The 21779-nt window shown below is 41.4% G+C and overlaps 2 protein-coding genes across 3 annotated transcripts; both read left to right on the plus strand.

Moving 5' to 3' along the window:
* Positions 1-447: 447 nt before the first annotated feature.
* rangap1b (Ran GTPase activating protein 1b) lies at positions 448-9839 on the plus strand. The gene is made up of 16 exons (XM_084079381.1): positions 448-542; positions 1974-2095; positions 2390-2517; positions 2624-2683; positions 2877-3056; positions 3343-3477; positions 3771-3929; positions 4522-4635; positions 4728-4827; positions 5504-5588; positions 5702-5870; positions 6510-6593; positions 7252-7354; positions 7512-7600; positions 7880-8001; positions 8554-9839. Exons 2-16 carry the CDS (start codon positions 1981-1983, stop codon positions 8636-8638), a joined length of 1728 nt encoding a protein of 575 aa, XP_083935507.1. The 5' UTR covers positions 448-542; positions 1974-1980; the 3' UTR covers positions 8639-9839.
* Positions 9840-12352: 2513 nt separating this feature from the next.
* On the plus strand, positions 12353-21701 carry chadlb (chondroadherin-like b). 2 transcript variants are annotated; one of them, XM_084079492.1, is made up of 11 exons: positions 12353-12448; positions 14605-14778; positions 15338-15532; positions 15879-16034; positions 16171-16316; positions 16481-16762; positions 17380-17599; positions 18679-18952; positions 19613-20025; positions 20377-20543; positions 20878-21701. In XM_084079492.1, the coding sequence occupies exons 2-11, from the start codon at positions 14605-14607 to the stop codon at positions 21170-21172; spliced, it is 2322 nt and encodes a 773-aa protein (XP_083935618.1). In that variant the 5' UTR covers positions 12353-12448; the 3' UTR covers positions 21173-21701. The 2 variants fall into 2 exon arrangements, with proteins under 2 accessions (XP_083935618.1, XP_083935617.1); XM_084079491.1 differs by lacking the exon at positions 12353-12448 and adding an exon at positions 13489-13627.
* Positions 21702-21779: the final 78 nt, after the last annotated feature.

A 21779-nucleotide genomic window follows, 5' to 3' on the forward strand; every position in this document is an offset into this window, starting at 1 on the left:
AAAGTAAGCAGCCAGGTCTAGGAAAACAAGCCCAAAAGAAGCATCTTGGCCACATCATGAGCACTTTAAAGTTTAAATATATATATATATATATATATATATATATATATATATATATATATATATATATATATATATATGCACCAGCTATTTTAAAATAGCCGATCTAGCTTGTAGATCTGCTGCAGATTTTCAAATATTCCAAATATTTGGAATATATATAAAATAAAGATCAGATGGGGGTCTGCAGAGAAATACATGAATGTGGGTGTCCTTGACATACAAATGTTTGAGAACTGATTTAAACAATAAAAAAAAAAAGATGGGCAGCAAGCCCAAGTAACTGCAGTGCACTTTAAAAACAAGGCCAAAAAAAACGCAAGCCCAACCTCGCTTATAATAAGCCGACATGGCAACACTGCGAAGAAGTTGTGGGAAATGACGTCACGCACATTGTAACGTAAGTGGCGCGCGGAACGGAACCGACCAGCGTGTAGAGATAGGGCTGTTCACCGCGTCAACAACTGGAAGTTTCATGTAAAGTATGTTACATTATGTCTAACAGTTTTACGGCCTAGGCTAGGCTTCATGTAAAGTGTGTTACATTATATTATAACAGTTGTATAGGCTTTATGTAAAGTATTTACATTATTTCTAACATTTGTACGGCCTATGCTTCATGTAAAGTATGTTACATTATGTCCAACACAGTGGTACGGCCTATGCTTGCTTTCATGTAGGGCCGTGTTGATAAAACACTAACATTAGTTTTACAATGGCCAAACGAACTCTCGCATGTTGAATTCAAGGTTAGCTTAGCCAAAGTGATGTCACTGTGTGACAGCGATGTCAGTAGTAGAGGACCAGGCTAATGTAATGGCATTGTAATATGCAGTGGTGGAAAATGCTCTTATATTTTACTTAAGTTAAAGTATCGATACAGCCATGTAGAAATACTCTGTTACAAGTAAAGGTCTGGAATTCAAAATTTACTTGAGTAAAAGTACAATAGTGTTGGTATCAAAAGTCAAAATGTGCTTAAAGTACAAAAAGTAGAAAGTACTCATTATGCAGAATGTCTCATTTAAGTTTTCAAATTGAATGTATAAAAACCTTTTGAAAATAGCAGATCTACAAGCTCACAACGCCTCGCTTTGCAATGTGTTGTGAGCTTGTAGATCTGCTATTTTCAAGTGCCGAAATGTATATACTGTAGGGTTGAAGACTTGAAGTGGTTAATGTATGTTTTGTAATAATAATCCAAATCTACAAATTAACTATTAACTTAAGTTTTGAAATAATTGTTGTGTAGTGGATATTTGCCTCTGAGATGTAGTGGAGCAGTAAAGGTACTGAAAATTGGAACTACTACAGTAAAGTAGAAATACCAACATTTTACTTAAGTATAGTACTTGAGTAAATGTACTTAGTTACACCACTGGTAATATGACATTGCATCTCTAATGTCACAATTCTTAGGATTAACATACAAGTACCATGTATGGATACTGGATAGGTGGGCACTAGGGACATCTGGGCACCTCAATGTAAAATTGGCTATTTTGTCCAAAAAAAAAACATATTTGGTCTTAAGTAATGTAAAGTATACGTGATGTGAACATGCACGGTACATCATTATCAGACTTAAAATTATCCTTCGACTTCTTGTTTATGCCCCAAAATGACTGGACATACAGGTTTTGTAGCAATTGTAGAAATGTTAGACCTTAATTGTCGATTGTTTAAGCATGTTTCAATCGTGTATCTATTCTATCTAATTACTTTACTTATTAATATTTTCCAAATATATATATTTATATTTGTATTTACATTTTGGACAAAATAGCCAATTTTACATTGAGGTGCCCAGATGTTCCTAGTGCCCACCTATCCTGTTACCCCATGGTATCACTGAGGCATATTTTTTGTTTACCCCCTTTCATCATGCATTTCACTGTCTCCCTACTCCCTAGCAACGCAATGGCTTCGGATGATATTGCCCAGCTGGCTGATGCTTTGTCCAAGACGCATGTCGGAGATGGCGTAGAGTTGAGTTACAAAGGTCTGGGACTCAAACTGGACAACGCAGAGACAGGTGAGACTATCTGAGATCGGATGTACCTCTACAACTGCAGCATTAACATTCTTACCCAGAGAACTTCTAATGAGTCAGTACGTAAAGGTTAATTCTTCGAAAGACTACTGTACATTGCTGTTGTTGTGCACCTTGACGTTTGTGAGGATTAAACATGATATTCTGATTACAGGACCCCCCCCCCCATCACTAAGCCATCCTCCTGCTGTCTCACCCATTGTGTACTGTTAAACAAAGGACTTCTCTCACATTGATCTTCTGTTGACATCTTGATCTCTGTCCCTGTTCATCCAGTGAAGGAGTTGGTACGTGACATTGAGCAGTGCCAGGGTCTCCGGGCTTTACGCTTGGAGGGGAACACAGTCGGCGTAGAAGCAGCACAGGCCATTGCCAAAGCCCTGGAGAACAAAGACGAACTTCAGGTGCTCTACGTTTCTTTTCTTTTTTTTGCCTGTGCATAACAGGCTTGGAACGCCTTACAAGCTTGGTGTTTGAGTTCTGTGTCACATTGTGTCATCCATCTTTCAGAGATGTCTCTGGAGTGATATGTTTACTGGAAGACTTCGCTCCGAAATACCCACTGCCCTGGTGAGTGGCTGACCAACCAACCTTTTGTATTTTTTATTATGGGGTGAAATCAAAGCGCAGTGTTCCTTGAGGACTAGAAACCAGCTGATTTCACATTGTTTTGTTTCATTTGATTGCAATGAGGCTGCATGTATTTGACTCACCAAGGCACTTGAGAGACAATTCATGTTGATCTCAATGGTCTTTTCACCAGAGGTCACTGGGAGGTGCGTTGATGAGTGCAGGGGCCAGACTGACAGAGCTCGACCTGTCGGACAATGCCTTTGGTCCGGATGGGGTGAAGGGCATTGAACAGCTGCTGAAGAGCCCCTCTTGCCACTCACTGAGGGAGCTGAGACTCAACAATTGTGGCATGGGCATCGGAGGAGGCAAGGTGAGCTCACCTGGGCCATGTAGTATTGGAGGATATGTGTGCTCTTCTACACCTACTGTATATGTTTACTTTGCTAGGTTGAGCAAGTGTACAAAAACGGTGCAGTAATAATTCAGTGGAATACGATTGAAAATACAGTCATCTGCTTACACACACAGATGTGTTAATAACCTATACAGTCGTCACGGTGCACACCCTCAGCATAAACATACACGCATATAAGCCGCACATCCGCTTACACACTTACTCGAATCTTGCACTTAATGTCATGTCATGTGTTGTGTAGATCCTGGCAGCAGCACTGACTGAGTGCCATAAGGTGTCTTCAGCCCAGGGAGCAGCACTCAGACTGAGGGTGTTCATCGCCGGGAGGAACCGGCTGGAGAATGAGGGTGCCACGGCCCTTGCGAAGGCCTTCAAGGTACAACACATTCTGTACCTGTTAAACACTTGGCCTTGTAAAAGCACAGCAACTGTACTGTAGATCACGGCACTCAAGGTTGTCAGGGCATGATATATTCATACAGAATATCTGTTCAAAAGAATAGCATTACATGTCAGAAAGTTGATATTCAATCATATTAAATGAATTGCATTTGCAACGGATGCATTTGAATTAATAATTAAAATACAACACATTATATAGCGGCCTCATACTGTATGTATTCAATCTCTATTTTTTTTCTCCCCGTTTCCGTTTTCCATTCTTAACAGTTGATGGGCAGCCTGGAGGAGGTCCACCTGCCCCAGAACGGTATCACCCACCCAGGTATCACAGCCTTGGCTTCGGCCATGCAGCTCAACCCAGAGCTCCGCACCCTCAACCTCAATGACAACACCTTCACCAAGAGAGGAGCACTGGCCATGGCACAGGTACTGTAGGAGGGCAATTGAATGTACTGTAAGTACTAAGGTTTCCCCCAGGAAAAAAACATAAGTCTAGAAGGTATGTACCAGAGTACCACAATATGGACAAAATATCATACTGATATTTATGCACAATATTTCAATAGCAATACAATATGACTATGGGTTGACAATTGTTATTTATAATTATAAGTGTAACAACAGTTACAACAGAAAACAAATTCTTTAAAAAACTGCATATTACAGGTTAATGCTGTTGTTTTTTTAAATTCCGCCGACCAGAATTCAAACGCTTTTTTTCCTGAAGTCGACAGAGCACGGTGGTAACAAAACCACTTCTGCTCAGACTATTCTGTCAGTGTGACACTGACGAAGGCTAGATAGCCAAAACGTTTGTTTCTAGTGTAAGGCATGTGGAGAAATAAAAAAACTCCATGATCTTGTAATTCTAAGTGCGACCCTTCTCTTGTCAATGACAGAGCAGAAGTCGAATGTTTTCCTATCCACCTATCAACACAAAGGCAATGTGGACTGGCACTTAAAAGTTTTAAAAGGAAATAAATAAAATAGAAATGTGTGTATCTTTTGTATGTTCCAGGCTCTGAGGCATTTGAGGAATGTCCAGGTGATTAACTTTGGTGACTGTCTGGTCCGCTCCGAGGGAGCCATTGCCCTCTCAGCTGTCCTGAGAGAGGGGCTGCCGATTCTCAAGGTCAGCCTGCATACAGCCTAACGTCATCAAGTGCCCCATGAGCATTGTTTGTGCAATGCTGAATTATGTGACTTGTCTTATATGCTGTTCAGGAACTGAACCTGTCCTATGGAGAGATCACTGAGACTGCAGCTCTCGTTGTGGCACAGGCTGTCACAGACAAAACTCACATGGAGAAAGTGGATCTGAATGGTATACTGTACACTACTCACTACTAGTTGTAACGTAGTATTGTTTTTTGTTTTGTTTTGTTAAACGTTATTTATTGAGAAACAGTGTTGTGTTATATAATCAGTGACACACTATGTTAGTTGTAAAGTAGTATTGTAAATGTCATCCATCTATCACATTATACTTCACACATCGTTTGAAGCACATCTTAAAATGTACAATTATAGATTTCTGTATGTATTGTAACTTCTTGCTTTTAGAATATTAGTAATATTTATCATAACAATGATTATCACTATTAAAATAATTAACTAATTTCATCATGACATGATAGACTTTATTATGTATTAAGTGTTGTTAAAGGGATGGTTCACCCAAAAAAATACTTTTTCTCTATTGATTAGTCACCCCATGGAGACTAGTTTTTGTCGCATTCCTAAGCCAATAATTTGATGACCAGCGGACCGGTCGGCAGCGGTTCCGGTAGGAGATACAAAGGAGACTTTTTGTGTCTCCTACCGGAACGGCTGCCGGTCATCAAATTATTGGCTTAGGAATGCGACAAAAACAAAAAAAAACTAACCCTAACCCTATCCATGACTTCAAGTCTCCATGGGGTGATTAATCGTAGAAAAAAAACATTTTGGGGGTAAACTATCCCTTTAAGGGGGTGTTAACAGCGTGTGACTCTGAACAGGCAACTGTCTGGGAGAGGAGGGTTGTGAGGCTCTAACGGAATTCATGGAAAGCATGGACAGAGGAGACATGTTGGCCTCTCTCAGGTAACGTTTGTAAGAATGTGTGTGTGTGTGTGTGTAACCCATGTAATTTCAGAGAAGTTTCAAGATTGCCCCTCCAATTGTATAATTTTGTTACCTCTCCATTACACATATAGTGATGATGAGGGAGAGCCTGAAGATGACGAGGAAGAAGAAGAAGAAGAAGAGGAAGACGAGGATGAAAATGGAGTGGAGGAAAATGGAGACGCTGGAGAGAGTGATGAAAATGTGAAGGAGAATGGAGTGTCAAATGGAGAAAGCAGCCCCACAAAATCTCAGAGCTCAGTAAGGCAGCAGAAAATTCACATTAATTAACATATTTAGACAGTAATAAACATATTTGAGTCATATCTCTACTTTGTTTGTAATACATTTAAATACAATACCAAACTGCATTCACAATCAGGTTGTTTTATGTACCAAGGTATTAGAGCCGGCCCTGACCAATTTGGTAAGATTTTACCGGGTTCATACTGTATACTCAGATACAATATTTGTATCTTAAAAACAAACATTTAATAAGTAATAACATTTAACAAATAGTCTAATAGTAAAATAAATAGGGCTATTGCACAAAATACTAACATTTAAAACATAACAATGATTTGAAGAATCCAGTGATACAGTAAATGCCTAAGGAATGATAATATAAATGACGATTTCGCACAAAATACAAACCTAATTGGAAACAAAACTAAGATCTAAATAGATCAGTGCTTAATAAATACCTTAAACATACTTTTCAAGTAATTATGATCTATGTAGATAAACATGGTGTTTTATTCCTAATCAGAGAAATCTCCTCATATCTAGCACAAACACATACGCAGAGGGAGAGAATGGGGGAAAACAACCAGAGTGACAAGACAACATTTCGTTTTTCTGCTCTGATGCCTGAATGTGATAATTTGTCTCCACTTGTAGGCAGAGGTGGAATCGTTCTTGAACAGCCCCTCCAGTGAAAAGCTTCTTCAGCTCGGAGAGGAGAGAACACTTCTAATACGACAGGTGGGAATGTAGAGAAAACTATGCTGAACCACACCCCCTCAAACACACTGAGATTCGGTGCGTGCTCAGCAAAATCAATGCGTCCTCCATGGTCTAGGGACAGACACTTACAGACGTGTGGGTTTTCGGTCCTCAGAAACCGTTGATCCGACCGAATTGCCACTCAGCACAGCACTCCCGAGTTATGCTCGGGACACACACACACACACACACACAAATTACGTGAATTAATAGACAGATGTAATGCTGGTTCTATGTATCAATAGTGGATGAGACGTTTCAACGGTTAACCATTTAGACAAAAACTAAAAAACTATAGGAACATGTCTTCAGTTAAAGTAAAAGTAGTGTAATAAGTAGTGACTAATTACTTATCTCAGGGAGTAATAAGTAAAGCAATGTGTTACTGATGTAAGTAATGTTATATATTATATATATAACATTATATAATATATATAGTGTATACTGTAGTATACTCTTTTTGTAACTTGTTCGCAACACTGATAATGAACTTTATTTGTATAGCATCTTACATAATTACGTACTGTAGAATGCAGCTCAAAGTGGTTTGCAAGCAGCACTAGATACAAATGTGAATATTAGATCAAGAGCATCATTTTCTTAGTGAGTATGTCTTATTTAGATTTTCTCTTCTCAGGTGGAAGTGTCGGACCCAGACAAGGCAGCAGACATCCTTCTGAAGATATCCTCTGTCTACAGTGACCAACCAGAGACCAAGAAAGTGGTTCTAGAAACCGTTGGTAAAAAAAATAAAGAATGAATACATGCTACACTTTCTCTTAAACTTAAACAATTTGTACATGTCATGTCACAATTCAGTGTGTCTGTTAACTGTCTGAACTGACAGTTAACCTGCACTTTAACCTGTGCATTGCTGTTTGTCTCTGTGTCCCATAGACGCAGTGTTTGAGAGGCTCTTTTCTGGTTCAGCCGTCCAATCCTACTGCTTCCTCTCCAGCCTAATGGTCCTGACAGGACTGCTCAAGGTACATGCAACTAGGGGTGCAATAGTTAATTGAACTATTTAATTATAGAATATTTAATATGTGATCATTTAATAAAATAATCGATTAATAACCGATATTTTGGACATGTCATTATAGGCAAAAAGCTTCCAAAACGTGTTGTGCGACCTATAAAACCTATAAAATAGCGCTTAAGTGGTTGTTTAATTTGTTGATATATATGTAATGTACAGTACATTTTGGTTTGTAGATCCTCAAGCGCTAACCGACCTAGTGTGTGTTGGTTATTGTATTCCTCAGGGTGAGGGGAATGGCAGGAAGTTGTTTGTGGTCCCAGGTCATCTGTTGTGTCTGGAACACGCCGTCCAACAGGAATACTTCCCCCAGGACCATGCCTCACTGTTGCACACCTTCCTTTCCAAGTAAGTAAGGCCCTCTGTGTGTCTTGGTGTAAAGACCTTTTTAAGTGTTTTGCGGTTAGGTTTAGGGTTAATATGTCTGTGAGATGATTATTTTGTTTCCCCACCTGTTTTCCAGCAATTCCCACCTCAAAGTGCTGTGATTGGACTGTTCTAAGTGCTGTGATTGGACAGTGGTCAGAGCAGGAAGAGTTTGCTAGCCAGCAGTTTTAGAAAACAAATGTTGGGTGGCAGCAATCAATGACAATTCACCAGTCAATGTATGCTCATAAAACACTTATATGATTTTAATGATTGTCAACTACGTATTCGAATGTTATGTTATCTTTACAGTATATAATAATTATTATAATTATAAAAAATTCCACGGTGGCCAGCAATAGTATTTATATTTAACAGTCAATCATGCTTTTAATTGGCCAATGGCCGGCATACCGGCTAACAGAAACCTTGAGTGGAATACAGTCTAACTCAAGCAATCAATACCTGTGCCTGTGGAGGTATTTCTCATGTGACTGTGATGACATGATGTCACTTCTTGTCTTTTTGTGCCAGGAATTACAAGGCTCTGAAGTCAGGTGGTGGCGCCACACAGAGCCTGCAGTTGGCCCTGGAGAAAAGGTGCTCTCCAGAATACTGAGTCCATGTACACCTCACCACCAGTCTCAACCACTGCCAGTACTACACCCCCCTAACACACACAACACACAACACACACACACACACACACACACACACACACACACACACACACACACACACACACACACACACACACACACACACAGACACACTGCACTGCACTGATGGATACTCCGTGATTTGTCTCCCAACAAAGCAATGGAAGCTTTGAGGGCCATTCACACCAAGCATTAAATTGATTGATTGAAATTTCTATTGACAAATTGCATTGTTGACAGATGCACAACAATAGTCTAAAGGATAAACACAAGAAATGTCAGAAGCGTATTTACATTGTGGTCCTTTGGTTGTGACAGGAGAAAGACAGGGGGGTTGCTGTACTGGGGAAGATGGAAACAATGGACTGTTGCATATACAGTATCAAATAGCCTACACTTACAGTTACATTTTTCAGATAACGGGTGTAGGATTAACAAGCCCGGATGCTAACTATAAAGATAGTTTTAAATATCCTTCTAACTCAAGTGGATGGCCACATCACAACTATAACCAAGTTAATTGTGTTCGGATATGGGCCAAAATTGCATAATTTGTTTTCATCTTATAGTATCACTAGTGTTGGAATGCAGTGTTTACATGACAAACTTTGAACTTGTTTTTATACAGATAATATTGACATCTGTAAATATCGGTTATCGGCCAGCAATGTTGATATCGGTTCTTGGTATCGGCCAGAAACTTCGCATCGGTGCATACCTAGTTATCATTATAATTATAGTGCTTGGTGTAAACAGCTCTTTACACTTGAAAAAGGGATGGGGGACTTAAGCAGCGGATTAAAGAAACCAGGATTCTCTGCCTTTCAATATTTTCTTATTTGTGCTCGCTACTTCTATTTTTGTACAAAAAATATTTACGAAAAAATAATAAAAAGTTTGACATACAGGGCTAACTATGCTTGCAATAGTTATTTGGGGGGGGTGTACATTTATTGTAATTTAGAGAGGGACTAACTTGGTGAGACCACTGATTTATGTTGCAGTTCTTTAATTTAAATGAAAGTTTTGATTGAATTTCTGATTACATGCTTTTTTTGTTTCCTTTATTTTTTATTTCTTTTCGGGAAGTGACTGTATTCGACTTCCCTCTGGGGAATATTTGTTTGTTAAATAATCTAATAAACATATTTTGAAGGAGGAAGAAAAAGAAATGGTCTAACAATAGTCATTTCCAACATGAGGATACATTTTGCTGCATATTATTCCTAAGCGATAACTAAAAGCATTTAGTGCCTTTTTTTCTCAATTGGTTGCAGTTTGATTTTGAAACAAAGCACTGCCCTCCTGTACTTGTCTTGCATTTCAGGCTAGACTAGAGCATTAAGAAGCATTCTTAATGAAGTTGACTACTAGCGAGGTCAATGTAAAATTTCCAAGATGGGGAAAGAGGATGCATTCTTGCGGGCCTGTCAGCCAAATCAAAGCCATATTATTGTTGGTCATTGGGCAGGGTTCAGCTGGGTCAGAACGCTCAGTGCATCAGACTGTGAGCAGGAATGAGTTGCATGCATGAGCATTCTCTCGTACCAGTATGGACCTGAATGTACAGTATGTGTGCGCATTGTCCTGCACTGTACACAGTCATTACACTGCAGTGCCCATGAGGCCTAAGGGGCCAATACAAAATGTGTATGTTTTTGTATGCAACAGCAAATGGGCAAAGTTGTTCCTTCACAGAACAAAATGTCACCTGGAGATACTATGCAAACAAAGATGGATTCTATTAGTCAAGTTTATTTAACCCATTTAGACCTGAGGCCGATTCTAAAAACGCCTTCTAAATCCTGTCCTAAGTTTTCTGAAAAACTTCAAATATGTATTCAAAAATTACAAAAAATGGATGTTGCTATATACTGTACATAGCAACAGGAACCCCAAAAGGGGTTCCCGTCTTGAAAGGTATAGTTACAGATAGGGGTTCCCGCCCAAAATGGGTTAACACAAGGCAATTCAAAGTGCTTCGCACAAAACGATAAGCATTAAGACATCAAGATGGCAAAAATAAACACATTATGAAAGGACATTTTAATAATAAGAAATAAGTAAATACGAGTAAAATTAGTAAATAGTAAGACTAAAATTACAGTGCAGAAGAATGATGAATAAGGTAGACATTATTTCTCAAAATTGAGATTGAATGTTGCGGAATTAAACTCTTTATTCCATAACTGGTCAGCCAGCAACATTATGACCTAGTTAAATAATAATAATATTGACCTACTTGCTCCCGCGGGGGAAATTCGGTTTCAGCTCAACCCAGCTGATCGCTGCCCATGAGGGGCGTGGAGCGGTTAAGGTCAAGAACACTTCGACCAGTCATATTCACATTGCTGGCCAGGCTTGGAATCGTACCTGGGACAACCCGTTATATTATACCTCTATGGGGACAACTGGGGAATTTGTTTCCCCAGGCTGGCTCGCTCACCATTCAGCTATGCCGCCCCTCCAAAAGGTTAAAGTGGTCTTTATAACATTAATGCAGTCAAAAATAATAAAAGCAAGTGTCCTAGAGCAGGGGTTCTCAATCTATTGCTGGATACTGCCAGGTAATTACATCCACCTGGTGTCCTAGATGTAAATGTCCAGTATAATGATAGTTATAATGAAAACCAGCAGTGTTTTGGGCCCCCAAGAACCAAAGGTGAGAACCACAGCCCTAGAACCAATGCCACCATCTCTCATATTGATCATGTATGTTTTAGAATGGAAAATAGGAAATGAAAAGGAATATACTTTTTAAATCTGAATATTAATCTAGCCTACTTCTATGAATGAATAACATTGGATAGGATTGTATGTAGCCTACAACATTGGTTCTCAAAGTGGGGTGCGGTGACCTCAGGGGTACTTGTGGGGGGGTTCCAGGGGGTCCCCAGTAAAATGTGTTAATATAGCGTCACAATCATTTTAACCTTTTATACTTTGGCTATTAAAAAATAGCAGATATACAAGCTAGAGCAAGCTCATAGCTCATAGCTTGTAGATCTGCTATTTTTGAAAAATCGTGAACATTTGTGTAAACCTTGGGATATATATATTTTTTAAGACAACATTTTTAACTCAAATATTTGCCTCTGGGGGTCACTGGAACAGAATATTTGAGATGGGGGTCCGCGGCCAAATTCATATCATTTTGGGGGTCCTTGACATGAAAAGGTTTGAGAACCACTGGCCTACTACACTGTTATCAAATAGGCTGCAGTAGTAGTAGCCTACAATTTTCTTTGTATACTCATTGACGCCTGTGAGTGCATAAATGATACAGCTAATCATACGTTGTTTCTTCAAATCAGTGGTTGATAATATTACAACGATGTTTAGTTTCCCTTACAGTGGGTCGTGGACCGATATTCGTGGTTCGCGAGTAAATATCATCCTTTTTTTCAGACATTAAAAAGAAATTCAAGCCATTTTTCATAAATAAAATTAAAAGAACTAAAATAAATTTTCACTAGTTTGGGTCCTGAGGAGACATCAAATTTCTATTTGGGGTCACGGGCTAAAAAGTTTGGGAACCGCTGGGTTTACATAGATGGCATTTTATGTCATGACTCGGTCCGTGTCATTCTTGGAACTCGGCAGAAGTGAGGAGAAAGACGGGGGGCAGGCTGAATGGAAGGGATAAGCTGAGTTTGTTTTAGATGGGGGACAACCAGGGGAAGAGCATCGGAGGGAGACCAGAGACCGTGAGAGAATCTACGGACAAGTAGCAAACAGCTGGAGAACAGAACAACCGACACCGGGGCAAAGTGAGTGCTTCACCGCGTAAATTAGAATGAAATTTAGGCCGATCTTTGTGTACTATATAGGCCTAAATCTAGAAGATTGATGCTAAACTGTGTGCATGTAACCGAAATGACAGATAAGAGTTATATATTATAGGGGACGGTCAAAAGTGCGCAAATTATGTTATTGTATTTGAAAAGTAGCCTACGCTTTTAACAGCCTACACTTAAAACCTAAAGAGGATAATAACACAATAAAGTCCAGGACTACTACACTTAAAACCCTAAAGAGGATAATAATAACACAATAAAGTGCAGGACTAAGAGGACTTATTTGTTTCCATTGTGGCCCACTCCTCATACAACAAGCACGCGATCGTTTCTCTGATATATTTCCCGCACCGTATTTGCATTCGGCAATTCATTGATTGAATACTTTTTGCAAACTTTCACAGAAAGTAGGCTACAGTTCTATACAAGGTCTGCTAAACGGATTAAACCCCAAGAAAGCACTATATGGCTTGTTTACATTGGGGTCCTGTGTGATGTGTATTCAATTCATCGAAATGGGGAAGGGGGGGGGGCATTTCTGGTGATAGGCTTGGACTTTTTACAGGGGCCAGTTCCGAATTGCAGCCACCTGTAAAAGCTCTTTAGAGCGGTTTTGAAGGAGAGTTTAAGGATTCACACTTTTTTTATGACTGTTGGCAGGGCGTTCCACATTTTGGTGCATAGCAGTAGAACGAATTTAACCCCTTGTTTGAGCCTGGGTTGAATCTCTACTGGGTTGAACGCATGTAATGCGAATTATGGCAGGTAATTTACAAGCTAGTCACTTACCATTCCTGGGGTTTATTTACGGGACACTGCAGTAGTCGCTACTCCGGATGGTGCCCGACTCGAATACACTGCGCGTCTTTGTGCGCGCACAGCGTGCCAGCTCCACTGCGGTCTGACTGTTTGGTCCCCCGAGGGACACACTGACACACGGGCTTTGCCCGAGGAAATTCCACCGTCTCCAGTTTCTTTGCCTCTTTCTAACCTTTCCTTCTCTGATCGTCGCTCAGGCGTCCGAGATATTATCCAAAAAATAGCAAAAAGGACGAACGGATCTAGAAATATGAGCATTTGTTGAGTTTTATATCTTGGAAAGGGTTGATTGGATCGATTAGACTTTTCATCTGGGATCTTTTCAGTGTTCAGGTAATGACAGGAACACCATGCACGTGAATATACAAACAACTTTAGATTAACGTGTTTATAGTTTTACGTAAAGGGTTAACTTGTGTTGGTCTTGTCCCTCTATCTATATATATTTAATAGGAGTTTGACCATAACGATGCATGCATTTTGAAGCAGGCTAGAGTGCAGAACTGAAGCTTTTTCATTCGTCAGACTAGCCTACTAACTAATGTGGCCATAATGCATTCCATTGAAGACTATGGCATTGGCAGCGCAATCTGGCCAAAATCACAATCCCTAAAATAAAATCTGGGATTTGTGTTGAGAATTCCTTTTTTATTTTTTAATCAGATTATGGTTTAGAGGAGCATAACATGTAGCCTAATACACAGTGACAGGCACATTTGCACCTTATACAGTGTAAACTAAGTAGGCTACATTTACTCAAGTACTGTACTTGTTTTGAGGTGTTTTTCACTTTATGGAGTATTTCCAAGTTTCAGTAGCCTACTTTTACGTCTATACTCCACTACATCTCAGAGGCAAATATTGTAGCCTATACCTTTTACTCCACTGCAATTATTTGAAAACTTTAGGTAATAGTTACTTTATAGATTTTGATTATTATTACAAAAATATACAGTAACCACTTCAGCCATATACATTTTGGGCATTTGAAAATACCAGATCTACAAGCTCACAATGTGTCACTTATATCTATTGTCAAAAGATTTTTATACATTTGAAAACTTGTGAAATGGCACATTCTGCATAATGCGTTGAATTCCGGACTTTTACTTGTAGCAGAGCAGAGTATTTCTACATTGCAGTAGTATTGATACTCATACTTAAGTAAAACATGAGAGTACCTTTTCCACCACCAACAGTACTGTATACAAAGGATACGTAGTGGAGAATTAAGACATAAGATGCAGTGACTCGTCTTAATTGTCAAGAGCTAGATTGATTCCTGTTTGTGAATGGGTTTTTCCTCTCAGATGTATTCCAAGGTCTCTCTCGACGCCCTCTACTGGCCGCTGCTAGCTCTGCTCCTGTTTGTGCCCGGAGCGCACCTGGCCAAATGCCCCAAGCAGTGCGTCTGCGACCCCATCCAGCTCACCGTCACCTGCGTCAACAAAAACCTGACCGAAGTTCCTCCAACAATAGATGAGGTTATGGTTCATTTGATCATTTTGCATATTTTCATCTCTTGTGTGTGGATGGCAACTTTTGAATTCCAGTGTTGAAAAGATATTGATAAAGAACTTCAAATATGTGGTGATTTGTTTTCTTCAGACTCAATGCAATTGTTCAAAGTAATGCTTGGTTTAAAATATTCCAGCACTCTATTTCTTTCTTTGAATGAGGGTGCACAGTGTAAAAATGGACCTCTCCTTTCTCCTTATTTTTACTCTCAGAGTTAAATTAACTCTCAGGATTTTACAGTGTGAGCAGTCGATTCCCCTTTTACTAAGTTTTCCCCTAGTTATGAATATTGCATGCAGAGAGAGAGAGAGAGAGAGAGAGAGAGAGAGAGAGAGAGAGAGAGAGAGAGAGAGAGAGAGAGAGAGAGAGAGAGAGAGAGAGAGAGAGAGAGAGAGAGAGAGAGAGAGAGCATAGTGTAGAATCAAGTGGTGGTTCTGGCAGGATTTGACCCTAGACTAGGAAGCACTTATGGTTCCAGAGCTGCAGCAGGGTTAACCAATATACTAATCTGTCTGTTGCTAATAGATCACTGTAAAGCTGGATCTGAGGGGCAATGACATCCAGGAGCTTCCCACGGGGGCATTTAAACACACCCCCTACCTGACTCACCTGACCTTGCAACGCTGCAACATACGCACTGTGAAGGAAGGAGCCTTCCGCAGCCTGGGACGCTTGGTCTTTCTCAACTTGGCCAATAACAACATAGAGATCCTCTACCAGGTTGGATAAATAAAACCATTTTCTTTCTCTCTCCCCTCAATCTCTCTCTCTCTCTGAGCACCTCTGGGTGAGACCTGCTCCATCTCTCTCTCATCTTCATTACACAATTTTATTATATCATTAGATGAGTCATTTTTAAAGTATACTATTCCTACAAGATGCACTGTTCTGGCAATCCTCACCTTGTGATACCTTCAATAGTGTTTTAGGTATTTCTGCTACATTATATCCTAAACAGTGGAGAGTGACTGGAGCTACAAGTGGTGGTGGCTGGTGGGAGACATGCTGGTCCTGAGTGGGATTCAAGCCACTAATCATAATGGCTCTTTGTTTCTGTGGTGTGCAGGAATCGTTTGATGGCTTGTCGTCCCTGAAGCAGCTGATGATCGATCGAAACCGCGTGGAGGAGATCAAGGCTGGAGCTTTCTCTCAGCTGGGCTTTCTCAACCTGCTTTCCCTCACACACAATCGGCTGGTCTATATACCCAACATGGCCTTCCAGGTACTCTCACACATACACCTACAAGCACAAATGTACACACAAACGTACATAGAGGCAGTTCATGCACATACTAGAAAGATGGAGACAGAGAGTCAAAGATAACAGACTATTTACCAATTGCAAATACTTCTTCCAGGGCATGCAAAACATCAAGTGGCTGCGTCTCAGCCACAACTCTCTGAACTACCTGGACATAGAGGCCTTCGCTGGTCTCTTCACACTGACCAGACTCAGTCTGGACCACAATGAGCTGCAGTTCTTCCCTACGGAGACCATGACCAGGTACGCTGCTGTGCGGCTAAGCCTGGGCTGAGTACATATCAGTCATTTCACCAGGACAGGGCACTGTAAAATTGGCACGCCTAAATTAGGCCTTACATTTTCCTCAGTTTGTTCTTGTTGACTGTTTTTTTTAAAGCTCTCCTCCTTCCTCTCTTGTCATCCAGACTACCAGAGGTCACTCGTCTGGACATGAGCTACAACCCTATGACCTACCTGGGGGAGGAGGTGGTGTCCATGGCCAAGCTCACTCACCTCTTCCTGGACCACATGTCCCTCCAGGACCTGGCCAGCTCGGCCATAGCCACGTCTCCCCGCCTCACCCACCTGGATATCAGCCACAACCAGCTGCGTGTGGTTCAGCCATTCTCCGCCGGATCACCCAAGCTGGCGCGCCTCAACCTGGCCGGCAACCCCATCTACTGCAACTGCTACCTGCGCCCTCTCAGGTGGGATTCTGACACGTTGTCATGGGTCACTAACAAGCTGAATTGTGTTCTTCAACCTGTTGTCCCTATTTTGGGAATGTTTTCTAAAAATATTCACGAATATTCGAAAAACAGCGCAAATCGATGATGTACATGTCCACAAAGCGTCAAAGTGATTAATGTGTTTTGATCCGAGTTCTGTTGTATAACAACTTTCTAAAAACAGAGTTTAGTGTAAAGTGTAAACAAAAATAATCACACCATTCATCAAACCATTCAGTGACACTGACAAATGAAGGCATTGGCTGTGTCTTTTTACAGTGTGGCTCTGCAGGAGTCTAGTGTCTATAAGAGGGTTGTTCTGTCCATCTGTCTGTCTGTCTGTCTGTGTGTCTGTGTGTCTGGAGATACTCTCTCAAACCCCTGGACCGATCCGTGCCAAAAATTCTTGTGCACACTGCCAGTAGTTCACAGAAGTAGTTCTTTATTTTTTTTACATTATGTTTTATACACCTTTATAATGGAAGTCAATGGAGCTCTGATCGGGTTGAAACCTTGCCCACATTTGGAGGCCACACCGTTCCCATGCGCATCCCAAGATCCACATGATTAGATTTTCTTCCTCAACCCACCCACAGGGAGTGGGCTATCGGTGGTAAGGTGAAGCTGATTGGGGCATGCGGAGGACCGAGCCATTTGTCCGGAGAAAGCATAGAGTCCCTCTACCCTGGAGACCTTCGCTGCCAGAGCCAGGAGGCCATGTTGAAGGCAGAGTTTGAGGAGGCCACCAGGATCACACCTCCGCCTACCCAAGAGCCCGAAAACAAGGTCAAGTGTCCCGTCAACTGTGCCTGTGAGGTAAGTGTTGAAGAAATCAAACTTTGCTAAATGTACAGTAACAATACAGAAGTTAATTGTTTATTCTACAGTTCCTGCACTAATGTCGCAATAATATATATAAATAAAGTAAGAATGGAAGTGAATCTATTAAAATAATATATGCTGTGTACATACTGTGTACATTGAGAGCAAATAAGGTTATAGGTCTGAGGGAGAAGAGGTCAGGAGTGGGGAAAGGCCCTGTGAGGCCCTGTCCACACGTATACAGATATTTAGCAAAATAAACATTTCCCATTTTCTGTTTGGGCTTCTCATCCCTGCACGAAATAGTCTTAGTTTTGAAATGAAATGAGAAATATATATATAAAAAAAGGATTTAAAAAAATAAAGAACTGATAATTGGCATGTGCACATGTATTCACCCCCTCTGTTATGAAGCCCCTAAAAAGTTCTGGTGCAACCAATTACCTTCAGAAGTCACATAATTAGTGAAATAAAGTCCTACAGCTTGGTTACAAATGTAAACTGCTCATGTTCATATTTGGAAGCCTCGGTAATGTCCATACATTTGTTGTGAGAGGCCTTCAGATTACAGGAATGCCCAAGCCGAGAGCATTGGCTAAATTCTGTTCAGTGTCTGTGATATTTGGTAGTCGCCACATGAGACGATGCTTACTGTATCCATGATCTGCATGCTAAAACCCTTATTGAGTTTCACAAGTTTGAGCATCTACTTGGGAATTTCTTGTTAAATGTGAACGCAAATAATTGCAGGAGGCGCAGGAGTACCAAATAGGGATGAAAATTCCACCCATCCCACTAGGCTGACAGAGGTCCATCAAATATGCCTTGGTTTACAGATTCTGGTCCCCAGTACATGGCAGTGTCACAATATTTGCTGTGGTACTGAAGTGGTTCCCATGCGGGACTCCGTGGGCCTTGTTCTCTCAGTCTGTGAGTAGTTGCGTTTGCACGTGGGCTGAACAGTATGTCTAATATTGTTTTCTCTACCTGCCTGTCCACTCTTCTTCTCCTCCATCCTTTTCACATTTCCCTTCCTATCTCTCTCTCTCTGCTCCTTCTGCCTCTTCCCCCAGGGTGAGACGCACCATTCGTCCTGCGAAAACCGCGGCCACACCAAGGTGCCGCGTGGCTTCTCTCCCAGCACGCGGCTCCTGGATCTGCGCAGCAACCACTTCCACTATCTGTCCAGCAACAGCTTCCCCGGCCTCGCACAGGTGGTGTCGCTGCATCTACAGCGGTGCAAGATCGTGGAGGTGGAGGGCGGAGCCTTCAGTGGCATGAAGGGGCTGGTCTACCTGTATCTGTCAGAGAATGACCTCACCTCCCTCAGCCCTGATGCCTTCAAAGGTAATTCCAAATGAGTGGATGAATAGATGGATCGATAGATCAATATCTATCAATGTCGATATTGATTGATACATAGAGAGATATGTACATGCAAAGATGAAATTCTCAGATAAGAGGAGCTACATTTACAGCAGGCCTTTGTCAAACTGAATTTCACAAACACACGTAAACACAATCTGTTCACTTCACTGGCTCCCCATCACCTTCAGGACTGAATACAAGATCTCCCTTCTGACACATCAATGCATCCCCCCTCAAAGAACTTCTCAAACCACAACTCTCCACTTGAAACCTTCCCTCGTCCAACACCAACCTTCTCCTTGCCCCATGACCAAGCTCCGCACCATGGGTGACCGGGCATTCTGTTCCACTGCCTCATGCCTGTGGAATGCCCTACCCGTCAATTTGAGAGCCCCACAATTTACCGATGCTTTTAAAAATGGACTCAAAACATACCTTTTTAACAAAGCTTGCTTAGCCTTTCTTTCTTAGGTCTTTAACTCTATGCCTTAATTAGTTTTTGATCTACTTTTTACCCCAAGGTCTTGTTTTTAGTTTTTGTCTTGCCTTTGTCGTGCCATTTGTTTTTAACCCCTGTAGCACTTTGTGATTGGCAAAGATGTAAAGTGCATTATCATTTTTATTATTATTAATCCCCAGGTCTCCCCCAGCTGACTTACCTCCACCTGGAGAAGAATCGCTTCACCAGCTTCCCAAAGGGAGCCTTCAACCTGCTACCCGGCCTGCTAGCCCTCCACCTGGAGAACAACGCCGTTACAAGACTGGAGGCCGGGGCCCTGGCCGGCGCCGAGGGCCTGAGGGGCCTCTACCTCACCGGGAATGCTATCGGCACGGTGGCCCCCAGGGCTTTGGACCAGGCCACCGACCTCGACACGCTCCACCTGGGAGGGAACAAGCTGAAAGAGCTGCCGACGGAGGCTCTGGGTAAAGCAGGGAACCTTGGGGACCTGAGGCTGTCGGGGAACCCCATCCGCTGGGTGGGGGCCGATGCTTTCCTGCCATTAGCTGGATCGCTGAAGGAGCTGTATCTGAACAACATGGGGTTGGAGAAGGTGAGTGGACCATGTTTGTAGATCTGCTATTTTTGAAAAATCGTGAAAATTTGTGCAAATCTTTGAATATATATTTTTGTGAACATTTGTCAAATATCTTGTTCCAGGGACCTCCAGAAGCAAAGATTTGAGTTACAAATGCTCGCTTTAAAAATATATATATTCAAAGATTTGCACAAATTTCACAAAAACATGATTATAAGCCTTTCTTTGCTACCAAGCTTTTTTTTTTAAATATGATCCAAAACCCAATGTAGAATTTTCCAAAATCGGTGGCAGAAGTAATTTCTGCAATGGCCTACAAACATCTTTCCTGTAGCATGCTGTACCATTTTCCCTCTGCCACCTCAGATGTCTAAGGATGCCCTGGCAGGGCTGGGTCCCAGTCTGAGGAGCCTCTTCCTCGAAGGCAACCAGCTAGAGGAGATACCCGACCTACATCCCCTGACCTCTCTGGAGGTCATCAACCTGGCTGAAAACCCCCTGCTCTGTGACTGCCCCCTGCTGCCACTACGCATGTAAGACATATAATAGTGAAACAATTTTATTTCCTCCAGATCACTCACTGTGGTATAAAATACTAAAGATGTTATAGTTTTTATATATACATATATTTTTTTAATACATACTGTAGATATTTTATGCGCACACACACACACACACACACACACACACACACACACATACACACCCTGTGTATGTCAGGTTATATTTTAGTCAATATTAGATTAGATAACTATTTTGTTAATTCTTTTTTAGACTCATGTCAGTATAGAAAATATACTATACAATCTAGATAATCTTAACTTTTAAACAATTCTTATTGTTGGAACAATGTATGTTTTATTCCAGGTGGATTGAGAAAGTCAACCTGAAGGTGCGTGCCACCTGTGCTAACCCTCCTGAGCTCCGAGGTCGCAGGGTCAAGGATGTCCACATCTTCAAGGCCTGTCCTGGGGGGGAGAGCCTCCCCTCCGCCCCGGTCCTGCCTGCCCCAAAGACCTCCAAGGCGCCCAAGTCCACCAAACCTAAGCCAGCACATCTTAATGGCCCTCATCAGACCAAAATGCTCAAAGCGAAAGCCAAGCCTCGCAAGAGTCACACCCCGGTCACCAAGAAACCAGCAAAGAGAAGCAAGACAGCTTGAAACTGCCTTTGTGGGGGGGATGAGCGGGCACCCTCTGGGTTCTGTACTGACGATCAGTGAACTGTGCACAGCTCAGCTTGAGATAAGTTTCATTCACACATTGAGCTCTGCTTTTTATTACATTTCTGCTGTTAAACCCGCCATCCAAGAAAACTTTCATGAACACATTTATGCCTCTTTAAAAGGCAAACAAAAGTCACTGATAGGCATTCTCTTTGTCTCATCAGTACTAGAGGTGTGTGGGGGGGGGGGGGGGGGGTATAAAAAACTATTTATCCAGATCAGGTATTTTGGACATCTTTTACAATGATGCACTGCTCTACCTTCGTACAATTAGCCATGCAGTTACAGCTAAGAGATCTTGGAACTTGCCAAAGAGGCAAAGAGAATGGTCAATTGGCTTTGGTAATAGAAGTCCAATCCACCAGCTTATAGTTGTTTAGTACTTCTCATTTTGATGAACCAAATGGTCTCTTATATTACTGTTTAGGCATTTCTAGGAAAAATGTTTGACTTCTGAGGCATCTACAGCTTCAGGCTAACTTACCTTAACCACTACACCATGACTGTCTCTATGGATAGCCTCTACTTCTACAGAAAGTATAAC

The sequence above is a fragment of the Gymnoscopelus microlampas genome (genome assembly GCF_963454915.1).
Source record: "Gymnoscopelus microlampas genome assembly, chromosome: 14".
NCBI classification, from domain to species: Eukaryota; Metazoa; Chordata; class Actinopteri; order Myctophiformes; family Myctophidae; genus Gymnoscopelus; species Gymnoscopelus microlampas.